Genomic DNA, 16,875 nt, shown 5'->3' with positions numbered 1-16,875 from the left:
ATTTGTTACACAGTATTCTTATTGAATTTCTTGCTGAAAAAGCTGTTATTCCCTTCAGTCCCACTATTCATTCAGTACAAATGGGTGAGCATTATCCAGTTTAGCTATGGACTGCATGACTGCCAGAGAGATTGACTGAACTTTAACACCTTCAATTTGTCCATATCAGTGATTATACATTCACTACAAAGCAAATAAGTCTAAAGATCATGACAAAAAAAATGCAGCACAAATTGCTTAAAAGCCCAGAGGTGCTTGTGTTCATTAGAACAGAGCTCCCCACATTTCTGCAGGAATGGCCCTGGTCCTTCCTTCTCATCCACAAGTCTCGGTGTCGCTGCTTCTGCTGCTGTCTGTGCTCAGCTTGGCTGCAGGTGGGAAGCTGCTGGTAGTGCCAGTAGGTGGGAGCCATTGGCTCAGCATGCAGGAAGTGTTAGATGGACTTAGGCAGAAAGGACATGAAATAGTCATTGTTTCACCTGAATTCAATTTATTTGTAAAGCCATCAAACAATTTTACAATGAAGCTGTACCAAGTCCCCGTAACAGAGGAAGAAATAAACGGAGATTTCCAGGCATTTTTAAAGGAGGCATTTGAAGAAGGATCATTTGTGGAACGTTTTCTTAGAGTACGAGAAAGAGTGAAAAAACTCTATGAGTTGGGCTTCATAGCCTGTGAACAGTTACTGAAGAACAAAGAGCTTATAAGATATCTCGAGGAGAGTAACTTTGATGCTCTCTTCACTGACCCTGTATTGCCCTGCGGGGCTATAGTGGCTGAACATCTTTCCATCCCTTCTGTGTATTTACTGAGGGGAATACCATGTGGATTACATCTTGAGGCCACTCAGTGTCCCAGTCCCCCTTCTTATATTCCCAGGCTATTTACAGACCATACCGATCACATGAACTTCCTCCAGCGTGTGAAGAATGTCATCTTTGATACCTCAAATCTTTTTCTCTGTGACTTTCTTTTTAAACCATATGAAAAACTGGCTTCTGAGTTCCTTCAGCGAGATGTGACCGTGCTAGATCTCTTACGCAAGGCTTCCATATGGCTTCTGAGGTATGACTTTGTGTTAGATTATCCAGGACCACTGATGCCCAACATAATTGTGGTTGGAGGAGTAAACTGTGCTCACAAGCAGCTACCTCAGGTGGGTCATGCTCTGTTTTTAATTCTTGTTCTGATAGAGTTCTGTGCTCCCAAAAATGTAATTTTATACATGAAATAGATATTAAGTTCCCATTAAGAGTGAGCTGTGCAACTATTAGTGAAAACAGTGGTATTTCTGTCATTTCTTCTGCACTTTCTGCTTTTTTTTTCTGTATAGAAAGCTCCATCTTTACATTTACAAAGTATGCTGAATTGAGAGGCAATAAGTGGCTTCTGACTTGTTTTCTTTTCCTGTACAAGAAGGCATTCTCCCACTTGGCTGAGGATAGGTAAGTGTGTATGAGAAGTATAGGGATGTGTCTGACTTTTTCATTATGTGTTATTGTAATACATTTTCCGTGGTGCTGAGTAACATGGTACTTACTTGTTCTCATAAGGATCACATAGGGAGTGATGGAAGGGTACTGGAAAGTCTGAGGGACTGTCACAGCCTCACAGTCAGATAAAATCTTTTGACTTGACACCTGTTGGGAGCAGTGTCTGTTATTTACAGAGAAATGCACATCAGGCTTCTGTCCAGAGGCACCCCTGCTGCCCTACCACTTCTTTCTTTGTCTGTGAAATTGCCTGCTATACAAGAAGGTATTTCCACAGCCAGAATGAACAGGAATGTCGCAGGTCATGGACAGTCAAGCTAAGAAGCAGAGTCTGTGTTTACAGGCAGACCTCAGACAAATATTCCTTGGTGATGGCCATGTGATATTTGAGATACCATCAATGTTGTGAGCCTGAAGGAGGTATGGTGGCATGGTGGATCCAGGTGAATGATGCAAGAGCTGCCAAAGCATTTTTCTTTTTCTATGTTTTTCACCCTCAATTTCTTCCAGGGCTGCTCTCAGTTGAAGAAAACGTTTTTGCTCTTCTAGTGAAGGTCTGTGGTGTGGCTTTGTATCCACTATTGGTAGAAATTGCCAGGTTCTGTGGAAACCGGGACAAAGAACTTCACAAAGATCACTGCTATCAGATGCACAGTTCCATACAACATGCTCCCTCCTTTCTTCTGTGTTACGCTCTACTGTTCATCCTGTAGAATATTCTTCAGCTTATCTATTGTATCTGCCTCTTTTGCACCCACCTATGTACTTTTCTGAACTCTAGTGCTTGTTATCTGGCCTCTTACCTAATTCAAGATTATACATTTACTACACTTTGAATACATCCAAGGTTCACAAGTTATTGAGTTGCTCAGATTGCTTAAAAGTGCAGAGCTGGTGCTATTGCTTCAGTGCTGCCCGGAGTTTTCTTCTTGTGCAGCTCTCCCCACATTTCCGCAGGAATGGCCCTGGTCCTTCCTTCTCATCCACAAGTCTCGGTGTCGCTGCTTCTGCTGCTGTCTGTGCTCGGCTTGGCTGCAGGTGGGAAGCTGCTGGTGGTGCCTGTAGATGGGAGTCACTGGCTCAGTATGCGGGAAGTGTTAGATGGACTTAGGCAGAAAGGACATGAAATAGTTGTCGTAGCACCTGAAGTCAATGTACACATAAAGCCAACACAGAATTTTGTTATGAAAATGTACCCAGTCCCTTTCACACAGGAAGAGATGGATAGCAGTTTCCGGGAATTTTCTCAGGATGTGTTTGCAGAAGGATCCTTTCTGGAAAAGCTTGCTACAATTCGTCAACGTCTTCAAAGAATGTCTGCCATATTCCTGTCTACTTGTGAGCATTTACTGTACAACAAAGAGCTCATCAGATATCTTCAGGAATATGAGTTTGATGCTCTCTTTACAGACCCATTTTTTCCTTGTGGGCAGATACTGGCCGAGCACCTTTCAATCCCTTCTGTGTTTCTTTTACAGCAAATACCATGTGGCTTAGATATTGATGCCACTCAATGTCCCAACCCCCCTTCTTACGTTCCCAGGATTTTCAGTGGCAATTCAGACCACATGAACTTTCTCCAGCGTGTAAAGAATATTATTTTTGACATCCCACATTCTATTCTTTGTCATCTTCTCTTTCAACCATACACAAAACTGGCTTCTGAGTTCCTTCAGCGGGATGTGACTGTATTAGATCTCTTACGCAAGGCATCTATTTGGCTTGTACGATTTGACTTTGTTTTCCATTATCCAAAACCATTGATGCCGAACATGATCATAATTGGAGGAATAACCTGCACTCATAAGAAGTTATCTCAGGTGGGTGATGCCCTTGTTTCTTTCTTCACTTAAACTAGTATTTTCACTGTAGAACTTTATATCATTTAGTTAGAAAGGTTTAACTGTATAAACAGCTTCATGCTGCTTTTCACTTACCGAGAGGTGCCAGTACTTGTTTCAATGAAGATACTTGCATATCACAGTATAGAAATTGTGTTTAGAACACATATATCTCAGCTGACATCTACGTAGATTTGCAGATCTGAATCTATCCTTGCTGCTCAGAACCATGCCCATAATACCTTCTGTTACCATCAGAGAAATTCAACTTCTTTGCTAGAGGTAGGAAATGTAAAAGGTGAAGGGAACAGCTTAAGATGTTTGCATGAGAGCACTGTTCATAAGAGCGGCTGGTGCTTCAGCTAGGTAGGTGCCAGTGTCTCTGTGTGCTTGCAGATGAGTGCAGTCAGAAGAAATGTGAAATAGTTGTCCCTGAAGGTGCAAGAACAGATCTCCCAATAAACATCAGAGAGGAAAGGAAGGAGATGGGTGCAGTAGTGTTCCGAAGGGAAGGCATGGATGGATGTTACCTAATGAGCAGGTCTCACGAAAAATCATTCTAGAAGTCTTAACAGGCCTGAGAGGGAATAGTTGTGTCTGTGCAAGGACTGTACTCCCCTGATGCTTGATGTATCTGGAGCACAGTTGTACCCAGAACCACCCCTTCCCTCTTCCAGGACCACATTTCACTGTTACTCTAAAAGAAATAAATTATGTTCCATTGATGTATTCATTAGACTAACCAGTCCCCTGTGGAATGCCTGAACTTAGTACTTGTTATCAAGACCTTTATGAAATCAAAGGTTATACATTTACTACACAGCAAATACCTTGTTGAAGGATCAAAAGTTAGAATATAGTGCAGATTGATTAAAGAGCACGGGGCTGTTGCTATTGCTTCAGTGCTGCCTGGACTTTTCTTCCTGTGCAGCTCTCCCCACATTTCCGCAGGAATGGCCCTGGTCCTTCCTTCTCATCCACAAGTCTCGGTGTCGCTGCTTCTGCTCCTGTCTGTGCTCGGCTTGGCTGCAGGTGGGAAGCTGCTGGTGGTGCCTATAGATGGGAGTCATTGGCTCAGCATGCGGGAAGTGTTGGACGAGCTCAGGCAGAAAGGACATGAAATAGTTGTCGTAGCACCTGAAGTCAGTTTATATATAAAGCCATCAGAGAATTTTATTATGAAAATGTACCCAGTCCCTTTCACACAGGAAGAGGTGGATGGCATGTTCCGGAGGACTGGTCAGGATGCATTTATGGAAGGATCCTTTCTGGAAAGATTTATTAAAGCATATCAAGGAGTGAAAAATAGTTCTGCTATGTTCCTGTCTACTTGTGAACAATTACTATACAACAAAGAGCTTATCAGATATCTTCAGGAGAATAAGTTTGATGCTGTCTTTACAGATCCAATACTACCTTGTGGGCAGATACTGGCTGAGCATCTTTCAGTTCCATCTGTGTTTTATTTGCAGCAAATACCATGTGGCTTAGAATTTGAAGCCACTCAGTGTCCAAATCCCCCTTCTTACATCCCCAGGATATTTACAGACAATACAGACCACATGAACTTCCTCCAGCGTGTGGAGAATGTCATCTTTTCAATATCAAATTTTTTTCTATGTGATGTTGTGTTCCAACCATATGCAAAGCTGGCTTCTGAGTTTCTTCAGCATGATGTGACTGTGCCAGGTCTCTTAAGCAAGGCTTCCATTTGGCTCATTAAATTAGACTTTGTTTTACACTATCCAAGACCACTGATGCCCAACATGATTATGGTTAGTGGAGTAAATTGTGCCCACAAGAAGCTAACTCAGGTGGGTCATCTGTTTTTTTTTACTGCCATTCTTCTGGGCTTTTAGGTACACTGATGTGTTGTAACACAGGTTTTGTTGGAAAGTCTCTTTTATCTGTTGATGGCAAAAGGATTTCAAGCTGCTTTTTCTTTACCAAGAGCTGCCAGTACTTGACTCAGTGAAGATACTGAATATCTCATTAACAAGATGAAGTATTTCAAATTTAATTGGCTCTGGGTAACTCTTCTAAAACATGTGACTGTATTAGATCTCTTACGCAAGGTATCTATTTGGCTTTTATGATTAGACTTTGCGTTCCCTTATCCAAGAACACTGATGCCAAACATGATCATAACTGGAAGAATAACCTACACTCATGAAAAGCTATCTCACATGGGTGATACTCTAGGTTTTGGTTTGTTTTTTTTCTCCTAAACTATTATTTTCACTATAGAATTTTGTATCGATTAGTTACAAAGCTTTTTTTAACTGTGTAAACAGGCTCAAGCTTCTTTTCACTTACCAAGAGTTGCCAGTACTTGTTTTGGTGAAGACACAATATAAAAATTGTGGATAGAACAGATATATCCCAGATGACATCTACGTAAATGTGTAGAAAGTCTGAATCTATTCTTGCTGCTCTGGAGCACACCCAAAATCCCTTCTGCCACCATCTGAAGAATTCTTTGATAGAGGTAGGGAATATAAAAGGTGGTGAGAACAGCAGAAGATGATTTTTTTGTCTATGGGAGCACTGTTATGGTTATCTGTGAAACTCTTAGTTTGTTCTTTCAGATTTGTGTTTACTTAGAGGTTGAACCTGTGCTTATGATCCTTCTGTTACCGTCTGTTGGTTGAAGAACCAATATCCTATGCCAGATTCTGCTCTTGACTTTATACAGCAGCAAGAACTTGTGGCAATTCTTGCTTTGCAAACCTCTCCCTCCTCTCGTTGATTTCACGGATGCTGCTTCTCATAGTGTGTTTCTGCTTTGTGTGAATCGCCCTTTTACAGAAAGCAATTTTCAGGTGTGGATGAGGTGGCTGTTTTTCTCTCAGCCTTGAGTCCCAGTTGAACAAGTACTCCTTCTTTCCCAGCATTCCTCCACAAGGGAAAAACCTGTTGCGAAAGCCAGTGAATCACAGAATCATAGAATATCCTGGTTTAGAAGGGATCCAAAATGGTCACTGAGTCCAAACCCCAGCCCCACACAGCACCACCCAAACCTAACCCCTATGGCAAAGAGTGGTGTCCCAACGCTCCCTGAGCTCCAGCAGCTCAGAGCAGTGTCCATTGCCCTGGGAGCTGTTCCATGCCCACTGCCCTCTGGGGCATAGCTTTCTCCTCACCCCCACTTGACCTTCCTCTGACTATCGCTGTCAGCAGAGAGCAGAGCTCAGAGCTCAGCGCTGCCCCTCCACTCCCCATGAGATGCTGTGGGCCACCACGAGAGGTCTCCCCTCAGCCTCCTCTTCTCTGGGCTGAACAAACCAAGGGACCTCAGCTACTCCTCATGTTTCGTGCTTTCCAGACCCGTCCTCATCATCACTGCCCTACTCTGGATGCTCTCCAATAGCTTTTTTTTTTTTCAATCTACTTCCCCTAGCTTTCATGCCAACAGGCCTAGTTTGTTGTATAACAAAAGAGCATGCCATGTGCACCAGCCATGAAGAATACTGGTTATTCTTAAGTCCAACTCTTCAGGCTATCACACATCTCACACAGAAACTTCACCAAAATTCTCCTTCAGTGGTGTCTGTGTAAGGACTGCTAGTACTCCTCTGGTGCTTAATGTGTCTGAAGCACAGTCCTACCCCAAACCACCCCTGCCTACAAGCAGCATTTCAGGCTGCTTTTTCTTTACCGAGAGGTGCCAGTATTGTTTCAATGAAGACATCTGAATATCTCAGTAAAAACTGAAGAAAGTATTTTAGATGTTATTGACTCTGGGTAACTCTTCATTAGTCGTGTACTCTCTGCTAAAAGACAGCTTTGAAACTAGAGCAGATTTCTCATGGCTTCTTCACTCAGGGCTGTTGATGCGGTGTTTGCTGTTTCTAAGCATCTTCTGTGTGAGAGTTTTGTTTGAGATCTTTGTTCATCCTCTGATCTGCTTTGCCATTGCAGATTTCCTCTACATCCCTGCCTCTTTTTTTTTTTTTTTTTTTTCCTTTAAGGAAGATACACATAGTAAAAATGAAACATTTTGAAGAGGATTCAAACTAGGCCCTCTGTCTTGAAAAGCAGAGATGGAATAAGCTATGGTTAAACTTTTACAGAGAACTATGACAGAATCTGTGACAGTGGTCTATAAATCCTGGAAAGAGTAGAGAAGGTGAAAGGGGAACAGATATGCACTGTTTCTTCCACTACCTGACCTATAACTAACACTAATACGAGGAAGCAGCAAGCTTAAATAAACAAAGGAGAGTACTGTTTCATTCCACACACCAAAAGCCTCAGTATCAACACCAGCAGGTTGTTGGTTTTTTGTTTTTTTGTTTTTGTTTTTTTTTTGTTGTTGCTTTTGTTTGTTTTTTTTTTTGAACACAAAAACTATAAATGAATTTTAAAAGGATGGTTAATGAGAGAGACATTGTGACTGCTAGAATTTGTAGAGTTATGAATAGATAATCACTGATTCATCCAAGTGGAGGTATTTACTGTGCTCTTACCAATGTACAGCCTTGATACTCAACTCTGTACTTTAGCTTTATTTTCTCCAGGTAGGTATCTCTTTTTTTCCTTCACCTTTGGAAGAGGCTGAACTTACTCTTCTGCCAGTGGACTTCAATCTCTGGACTCATGTACACTTAAATCTGTTGCAAGGTGTTTGTGTGTTGCTTAAAATCCAGTGGCACAACCTCTAAACTCTGATGCATGTGCTGTTAGCCTTAAGGTTTTATTTGTTTCTGTTTGTTGGTTGGTTCAATCTCCTTAATGTTGCTTTATTGCATTATGTTATTAGTGTTACACAGATAGATACAAGCTTGGCTGAAATGTCAGCAGGGCGTAAAGACTTCACAGAATTGACTATACCTCAAAGTTGCTGGTTCCCTAAGTATTAGAGTTCTTGCTGTCTAGAGAGTGATGTATGAAAATCATTTTTCTTAACATGCCACCTAGAGAACCTCCTACAAAAACAAACTTTTTAGGATACATTTATTATTAGCCTTGGAACGTGCAAGGGCAAGGAAGTAGTTGTGTTTCCAAAACACATTCTCTCTGTTTCCACACTGTGACTTAGAAATACTGTTGTACTCTGTAAGCCTCTAGAGATCATCGAATCATAGAATGGTTTGGGTTGGAAGGGATCTCAAGGATCAGATATTTTTTTCTTCTCCAGCTTGTCTAACAGCTTTTGTAAATCTGCAAACTTTTGGCATCCATCTTTTCCCTTTCTGTGAAATCTGACTTAATGGCAGATGAGATTGGCTTGGTCAGGCCCTTCTTTGAAGCACAAACTGTAGATAGCCATTCTTCTTGGTTTATCTTGGAAGTTTTAACGTGCTTTTGTATGTTCTTCCTATCTATCTGCTATGTTAAATGGACACTTAATCATTCACTCACTTATCCATTGAGTATTCACTGGATATCCACTGCATTAGTTGCCACAGCTTCAGCCCAGTTTCTCAAGAGCATTTAAGCACTTCAGTCCCACTCAAATCAACCTGATCTGGATGTCTAAGTAAGTCCTCGGGGTGGGACTATCCTCAACATCAGATCAAGTCAGCCATGGTGTTATACAGGCAGACTGTCTAAACCTCAGAGGTAAAAAGCATTGAAACATTTTCCAAATGTTCGTAGAATTATAGAGTTGCTTGAGTTGGAAGGGATCCTTATAGGGCATCTAGTCCAACCCCCCGCTGTATCTCTCAAACTGCCATTTGTGGCCACTACCAGACATTATACCGTGACGGCTATCAAGAAAAGTCTGCAGAAGCAGCTCCAAAGCTTTGTCCTCCCTTTCTTCTTGTAATCAGAGGACAGAAATGGAAACCTCCCATTGTCTCATACCACAGCTAGGTGTTCTTAACTTCATTTGAAAGTAGCTATTTTCAAGAAATCTCAAAAACTTAGGCCCAAACCTCAAATTTACTAACTCTAACGTCCCCTCTTTATCAAGGACTGCCTTTTCTGATGCATCATTTCTTTCAAAAAGAAGTTTGCCCTCAAGCCATTCACGCATGAACTCCTATGATCCCTCATGAGCAGGGACAGCACATTCTGCTTTGTCGTTGCTTATATAAAAAAGCTTCCGGTTAATATGTTACCCAAACTTTGGTGACACCAATGCTAGGCGTGCTGGCTCCTGTTTACTGCTGCAAACTTGATATATGAACTTTGGACACTTTTCCTAGCAAAGGCAGAGGAGAGAAAGCTGAGGGTTTAGGACTTTTGTGTCCATAGTGCAACACTGCTGAATGTTTTATTATGATTGTTTTATTGTAAGCTTTCTAGAGAAGTTTAGTGGCCATGAAAGCTAGACAGTAGTACTCCTATCTTGAATCTGGCACGGGATAGTCAAGTTCACAGTGACTCACCACAAAAAACCTTGACAGAAAAACCCTCTACAAACAGGTACTACCTCTGTTAATCAAAGATGATGCTAACTGTGCTGAATCATTTAAGATAACTTCAATGCAAGGATATTTAAGATAGCTTAAATGCAAGGAAATGCTCCTTGCCTGAGATCTCTCCATGCCACTCTTATCAATGTTTTTTTACCCTGGTTTAAAATGTGGTCTTTAAACTCCAACAACTTACCTTAGCAAACATTTTATAGAGCTAAAGATTAAAGATCAAGTTACAAAATGAGATACAACTACTCTTTGCTTTCATATAATCTTCAGTAGGAATAAGAAGTTCTCTTTTCCTTCCAGCAGCCCCATGCAGTCAAGTGGAAGTACCAGATATATGCTGAGCTTGTTCACTTCATCGGTGAAATATGTTTTCTTGATCCTACCCTTCTAGAAATAGTTATGTTTTCACTCAGTCATGTATCAGAACTGACCAATGTGTTCTCATCTGCTTGTCAGCATCTCTTATGTAATGAAAAGTTAATGAAATACCTCCAGGATTATAAATTTGATGCCATTATGATGAATATCCCTGTAGATCAGTTGTTGCTAAATTTCTCTATTCCCTTCAGTTTATTTCATGTGTGGTCTTCAGTGTAGCATAGACTACAAAGCCACCCAGCATCCCAGTCCTTACATGCCAAGGACTTATAGATGTACTTAACTATCTGTACTACAAGCACCTAAAGGATTTCTGCCAGGAAAAGCTTAAATGAAGATATCTAAACTACATAGCTGTGTCAGTATAGCTTAGCTTGGCCAAAGCACATCACCAAAAATTACACACTCATGGCATGCATGCTGTATTTAGATAAATGACAGAATAATTGTATGTCAGAAGATTAAATATCCACAATAGCTGTGGAATACCGATTAGTTGCCGGAGACCTGATTGGACAAAGGATGGAAAGGATGGAAACCAACTCTGTGTATAAAACCCAACAGTCACGGTGTGCCATAGAGAATGATAATGTGGATGAATACCCCAAAACTCAGTAGTGTATGCAATCAAACACAAAAAAGAGAGCTGCTTTGACTCTGAATTTCTGTAAGAAGCAGTGTATGACAGCATGTGAGAGGATGATTTGAAAAAGAATTTTTCAGGTTTCTAGCTATCTACTCTCCCTCTGTAACTTGTTTAAATCTCCTTAGTGAACTGTGTAAATAGTGCAGATGTCAGTCATTTATTCAACGTTTCACACCTCAGTGGTGTTGCAACAGCAGAAGTTATTGCTATATTTGCATCACATTTACTACTGTAGACCAAAGGCTTTCACTTTGATAACTGCTACCATATAGCAACAAATCTGAAGATAAGTCTTATCAACCTGCTGCCTATCAAATCTCTGTCAATCATTACTTCTTGTTTATAGTGGTACAAAATAATCCAAAGGTCAGATTTCTGTAACAAGTGTCGTACCAAGGAGCTGAACAGACTTGAGACAGGGAGTTCAGCATTCATGGGTTGTTAATCACTGGGAACTGACAGTGGTTGCTGGGTCAGGCACTGCCTCCCATTCATGGCTCTGTTCAGTGTTTCAGTTAAGCACAATGTTAACACCAATGCTCAACTATATCTCACAGTACCCCTTTGGCCAAAGTCTTTGCTGTGTGTGCAAATCATAAATACAACCTTTACTTAAAGTTAAAAATTACCCTAATTTTTGCTTACGTACCATTAGGAGCTGAACATTTACCTTAGCAAAGATGGAAGAGCAAAGTACAAGTCATTCTTTGTCGCTTTCGGGATCTCTGCATCCACATAAAGCATTGCCGACATTCTACAGAAGGGAAATGGCCTCTTCACATCCAGGATTTCATTTTCTTGCCTCCTGGGCTGTGATTCTCCTGCTCCTGAGGATCTTTTCTGAAGGTGGGAAGCTTTTGGTTATCCCTATTGATGGCAGTCACTGGCTTAGCATGCGCCTGGTTGTGGAGCAGCTCAGACATAGAGGACATGAAATTGTGGTTGTTGCTCCAGAGATAAATTTGCGAATAGGTGCGTCGATGCATTATAGCATGAAAACATACTCTGTGTCTTACACCAGAGAGTTTGTGGAGGCAGAATTTAAAAAGCTTGGCTATAAGAGTTTCACACCTCAAACTTTCTTGGAAAAATTCTCAAAAATAACGAATATTACAACGATGTTTTTTGATTCCTGCAAAAGGCTTCTTTCTAACAAAGAGCTGATGAAATACCTTGAAGAAAGCATGTTTGATGGTGTCCTTATGGATCCTTTTTTTCCCTGTGGACAGATAGTGGCTGAACATCTCTCCATACCTTCTGTGTACCTCGTACGGGGACTGCCGTGCAGCCTGGACTTCCATGCTACCCTCTGCCCAAATCCTCCCTCCTACATTCCCAGGTTCTTCACGCACTACACAGATCGTATGGGGTTCTTCCAGCGCCTGGGCAACCTCCTAGTTAGCTTGAGCAGTACCCTAACGTGTAGCTTTCTTTATTCACCATATGATCATTTGATCAAAGAATTCCTTCAACAAGAGGCAACACTGCTTGAACTTTTAAGCCATGCATCTATTTGGCTTATGAAATACGACTTTGTGTTTGAGTATCCGAGGCCTGTGATGCCTAACATGGTCTTGATCGGAGGCATAACCTGCACTCAGGAAAAACAGATATCAAAGGTTAGTTAACATTTTATTTTTCCCCTTAGTTTCTTAAGGCTGCGCTGTTTGTTTCCACCATTTTCCTAGGTAATGACCATGTGATATCAGAAAGTGGGCATGCACTGGAACATGCTGCCCAGAGTAACTGAGGATGCACAATCCCTACAGTTCTTGAAGGCCACTTTGAATAGGGCTCTGAAAAATCTGATCTAGTGAGTGGAAACCCTGCCTATGCTATGGGGTTGGAACTGGGTGGGCTTTAAAGACACTTCAACCATTCAATAATTTTATATATTTGTTAGTCTAGGATAAGGCCTTCAAGAAGATGAAGGGAGAGGAGGAAAAGGTAACATTACTCTCTCTGTTTTGATGCACTGGAAGTACCTCATTGTGTGGATGATGTGTCCTGAAGATGAACCTGGGATGGTGCTTGAGTCATCATCAGCCATCTCATTCCAGACAGCTTCCTGAACAGCTCTTTCACATCTGGCGTTGGTCCATAGGCCTTTTAGAGATGAATGTCCAGAGGGAGAGGCCATGCTCAGGAAAAAAAGCAGCCTCTGCTAGTCACAATGGTGATGTGGAAATGACAGATCACTTATGGATGCAAAAGTTTCATCCTGAGCAAGGATATTAGAAGCACAGAGCCACACACAGCCACACCTGCCACCCTCCAGGGTCACACACCACTCTTCCTATAAAAAGAACAGATAGGGCGTAGCTGGTGGGTGCAATAGCACCACCCATATTTGGACTTGGCTGAACTCTAGTGCCTGTTATCCAGCCTTTTATCAAACCAGTGATTAAACATTTACCACACAGCAGTTACATTACTGAAGGATCAAAAGCTATGGTATAGCACAGACTGCTGAAAGAGCACAGGGCCGGTGCTATTGCTTCAGTGCTGCCTGGACTTTTCTTCCTGTGCAGCTCTCCCCACGTTTCCGCAGGAATGGCCCTGGTCCTTCCTTCTCATCCACAAGTCTCGGTGTCGCTGCTTCTGCTGCTGTCTGTGCTGAGCTTGGCTGCAGGTGGGAAGCTGCTGGTGGTGTCTGTGGATGGGAGTCCCTGGTTCAGCGTGCTGGAAATGTTAGAAGTTCTGAAGCAGAAAGGACATGAAATAGTCGTTGTTGCACCTGAAGCCAATTTAAATGTAAAGCCATCAGAGAGTTTTATTTTGAAAACCTACCCAGCCTCTTCCAAACAGAAAGGGATGGCTGGCAATTTGCAGCTATTTTTACAGGTGGCACTTGAAGAAGGATCATTTCTGGGAAGATTTTTTAGAGTACGTGAAAACATGAAAAACCTCTCAGCGTCAGCCGTCATAGACTGTGAAAATTTACTGTACAACAAAGAACTTATCAAATATCTTGAGGAGAGTAAATTTGATGCTCTCTTGACGGACCCCGTATTATCATGTGGAGCAATACTGGCTGAGTATCTTTCCATCCCTTCTGTGTATTTCATGAGGTTAATACCATGTGGATTCGACTCGGATGCCACTCAATGTCCCAGTCCCCCTTCTTATATCCCCAGGGCATTTACAGACCTTACAGATCACATGAACTTCCTCCAGCGTGTGAAGAATGTCATCTTTGACACCTCAAATCTTTTCCTCTGTGACTTTCTTTTTAAGCCATATGACAAACTGGCTTCTGAGTTCCTTCAGCGAGATGTGACTTTGTTAGATGTCTTTCATAAGGCTTCCATATGGCTTCTGAGGTATGACTTTGTGTTAGATTATCCAAGGCCATTGATGCCCAACATGATTGTAGTTGGAGGAGTAAACTGTGCTCACAAGCAGCTACCTCAGGTGGGTCATGCTCTGTTTTTAATTCTTGTTCTGATAGACTACTGTGCTTCTGCTTTTTCTGTGTAGGAAGCTCCATGTTCTCATTTGCAAAGCGTGCTCAAATGAATGGCAGCAAATCGTTTCTGACTGGCTTTCTTTTCCTTTATAAGACGTTGTTGGCTACCAGTTGGCTGAGGATAGGCAAGTGTATGTTGCAAATGTAGGGAAGTGTCCACCTGGAAAGCTTCAACCTTCTTTAGAGAGCAAATGTATGAGAGGTAAATGTATCTGGGAAGTGAACACTGGATTTGTAACAGATTACTTTTCATTATGTGTTATTCATATACACATTGTATGGTGTAGAGTAACTTCATTACTCTCAGAAGGATCTCATAGAAAGTGATAGAAAGGTAGTTGAGAATCTGAGAGACTGTCAAAGCCTCGCAGTCCGATATAATCATTCAACTTGGCAGCAACTGGGAGCAGTGTCTATTATTTATTGAGAAACACAGAGAAGGCTTCTGTCCTGGGGCACCATTGCTGCCTTACCACTTTTTTCCTCTGTCAGTGAGACCGTCTGCTATGAACGAGGGTATTTCCAAAGACAGAATTCAACAGGGATATTATGAGTCTTGGACACTCAAGCTGAGAAGCAGCGTCTGTGTTTAATTTACAGTCAGACCACAGTCAAACATTATTTGGTAATGACCACGTGATAACTTAGATGCCATCAATGTTGTGAGACTGAAGGAGGTGTGGTGGCATGGTGGATCCTGGTGAATGGCATAAGAATTGCCAAAGAGTTTTTCTGTTTTTTTCACCTTGAATTTCTTCCTGGGCTGCTGGTACTCAGTAGAAGATAAATTCTTTGCTCTTCTAGTGAAGGTCTATGGTGGGACTTTGTACCCACTGTCAGAAGGAATTCTCAGGTTCTTTGCAAAGTAGGACAAGGTGCTCTATTACCTGAGTTCTCTACTCAGAGAGTGGCCAGGTACTGCAACGGGCTGCCCAGAGAAGCCATGGTTGCCACATCCCAAGAGTTGTTGAAGGCCATTTTGGATAAGACTCTGGGAAACATGGTCCATTGAGTGACTTCCCAGCCCATGGCAGGGTGATTGGAACTGGGCGAGACTTATAGCCCCTTCGAACTCAACCAGTGTGTGATTCTGTCATTCTGTGAGTTTACGATGAGACCCAAGTAGATGTGGGCAAAAGAGAACAAAGCTAACCCTTTCCTCTCTGCTTTGAGGCTGTCCTGGGGCACTGGATGTACTTCACTGTGTGAGTGATGCATACTGCAAACAAATCTGGGATCGTGGTTCAGTCTTCAGGCTCCTCATTCCAGACAGGATCTTGAACAGCTCCAGTGTTGGTCCATATGCCCTCTAGAAATGAATGCTCAGAGGAAGAGGCGATGCTCAGAAGAAAGAGAGCAGCCATTGCTAGGTGTAGTGGTAATGTGGACATGACAGTTCTCCTGTGGATGCAAAAGTTTCATCCTGAGCAAGGATATTAGAAGCACAGAGCCACTCCAGCCTCCTTCCAGGGTCACACACCACTCTTCCTATAAAAAGAACAGATAGGGCGTAGCTGGTGGGTGCAATAGCACCACCCATATTTGGACTTGGCTGAACTCTAGTGCCTGTTATCCAGCCTTTTATCAAACCAGTGATTAAACATTTACCACACAGCAGTTACATTACTGAAGGATCAAAAGCTATGGTATAGCACAGACTGCTGAAAGAGCACAGGGCCGGTGCTATTGCTTCAGTGCTGCCTGGACTTTTCTTCCTGTGCAGCTCTCCCCACATTTCCGCAGGAATGGCCCTGGTCCTTCCTTCTCATCCACAAGTCTCGGTGTCGCTGCTTCTGCTGCTGTCTGTGCTGAGCTTGGCTGCAGGTGGGAAGCTGCTGGTGGTGTCTGTGGATGGGAGTCCCTGGTTCAGCGTGCTGGAAATGTTAGAAGTTCTGAAGCAGAAAGGACATGAAATAGTCGTTGTTGCACCTGAAGCCAATTTAAATGTAAAGCCATCAGAGAGTTTTGTTATGAAAACCTACCCAGTTACCTTCCCACAGGAAGAGACGGATGACAGTTTCCACACATTTTTAAAAGATACCTTTGAAGAAGGATCATTTCTAGGAAGATTTTTTAGAGTACGTGAAAATATGAAAAAAGTCTCTGAGTCAACCGTCATAGACTGTGAACATTTACTGTACAACAAAGAACTTATCAAATATCTCGAAGAGAGTGAATTTGATGCTCTCTTCACTGACCCTGTGTTACCTTGTGGAGCAATACTGGCTGAGCATCTTTCCATCCCTTCTGTGTATTTCATGAGGTTAATACCATGTGGATTAGACTCTGAGGCTACTCAATGTCCCAGTCCCCCTTCTTATATCCCCAGGGCATTTTCAGACCTTACAGATCACATGAACTTCCTCCAGCGTGTGAAGAATGTCATCTTTGATACCTCAAATCTTTTTCTCTGTGACTTTATTTTTAAACCATATGAAAAACTGGCTTCTGAGTTCCTTCAGCGAGATGTGACTGTGCTAGATCTCTTACGTAAGGCTTCCGTATGGCTTCTGAGGTATGACTTTGTGTTAGATTATCCAAGGCCATTGATGCCCAACATGATTGTAGTTGGAGGAGTAAACTGTGCTCACAAGCAGCTACCTCAGGTGGGTCATACTCAGTATTTAATTCTTGTTCTGATAGACTTCTGTGCTTCTGCTTTTTCTGTGTA

At 42.2% G+C, this 16,875-nt stretch overlaps 2 protein-coding genes across 11 annotated transcripts in view; both read left to right on the top strand.

Annotated features, from left to right (window-relative positions):
• UGT1A1 (UDP glucuronosyltransferase family 1 member A1) overlaps positions 1 to 16,875 on the top strand; it is a 60,786-nt gene that overhangs the window by 35,547 nt on the left and 8,364 nt on the right. Inside the window, exons 1-2 of one of the 10 annotated variants that reach the window (XM_040703949.2) lie at positions 11,487 to 11,581; positions 11,965 to 12,354. The exons of 4 other annotated variants lie outside the window; for them this stretch is intronic. In XM_040703949.2, coding sequence (XP_040559883.1) covers positions 12,100 to 12,354 — 255 coding nt within the window. In that variant the 5' untranslated portion in view covers positions 11,487 to 11,581; positions 11,965 to 12,099. Of the gene's footprint in view, positions 1 to 2,400; positions 3,314 to 4,235; positions 5,149 to 11,486; positions 12,355 to 13,236; positions 14,150 to 15,852; positions 16,811 to 16,875 lie in introns of those variants that run through there. 5 more of the 10 variants (XM_015289250.4, XM_015289255.4, XM_040703945.2 and 2 more) reach the window with 5 other exon arrangements.
• Positions 267 to 2,220, top strand: LOC121111295 (UDP-glucuronosyltransferase 1A1-like). The gene is made up of 2 exons (XM_040703950.2): positions 267 to 1,156; positions 1,334 to 2,220. The coding sequence occupies exons 1-2, from the start codon at positions 296 to 298 to the stop codon at positions 1,370 to 1,372; spliced, it is 900 nt and encodes a 299-aa protein (XP_040559884.1). The 5' UTR covers positions 267 to 295; the 3' UTR covers positions 1,373 to 2,220.

Source organism: Gallus gallus, chromosome 7 (assembly GCF_016699485.2).
Source record: "Gallus gallus isolate bGalGal1 chromosome 7, bGalGal1.mat.broiler.GRCg7b, whole genome shotgun sequence".
In the NCBI taxonomy this organism is placed as follows: domain Eukaryota; kingdom Metazoa; phylum Chordata; class Aves; order Galliformes; family Phasianidae; genus Gallus; species Gallus gallus.
Note: the sequence above shows the minus strand (reverse complement) of the source record. Positions and strands in the feature narration are given on the sequence as shown.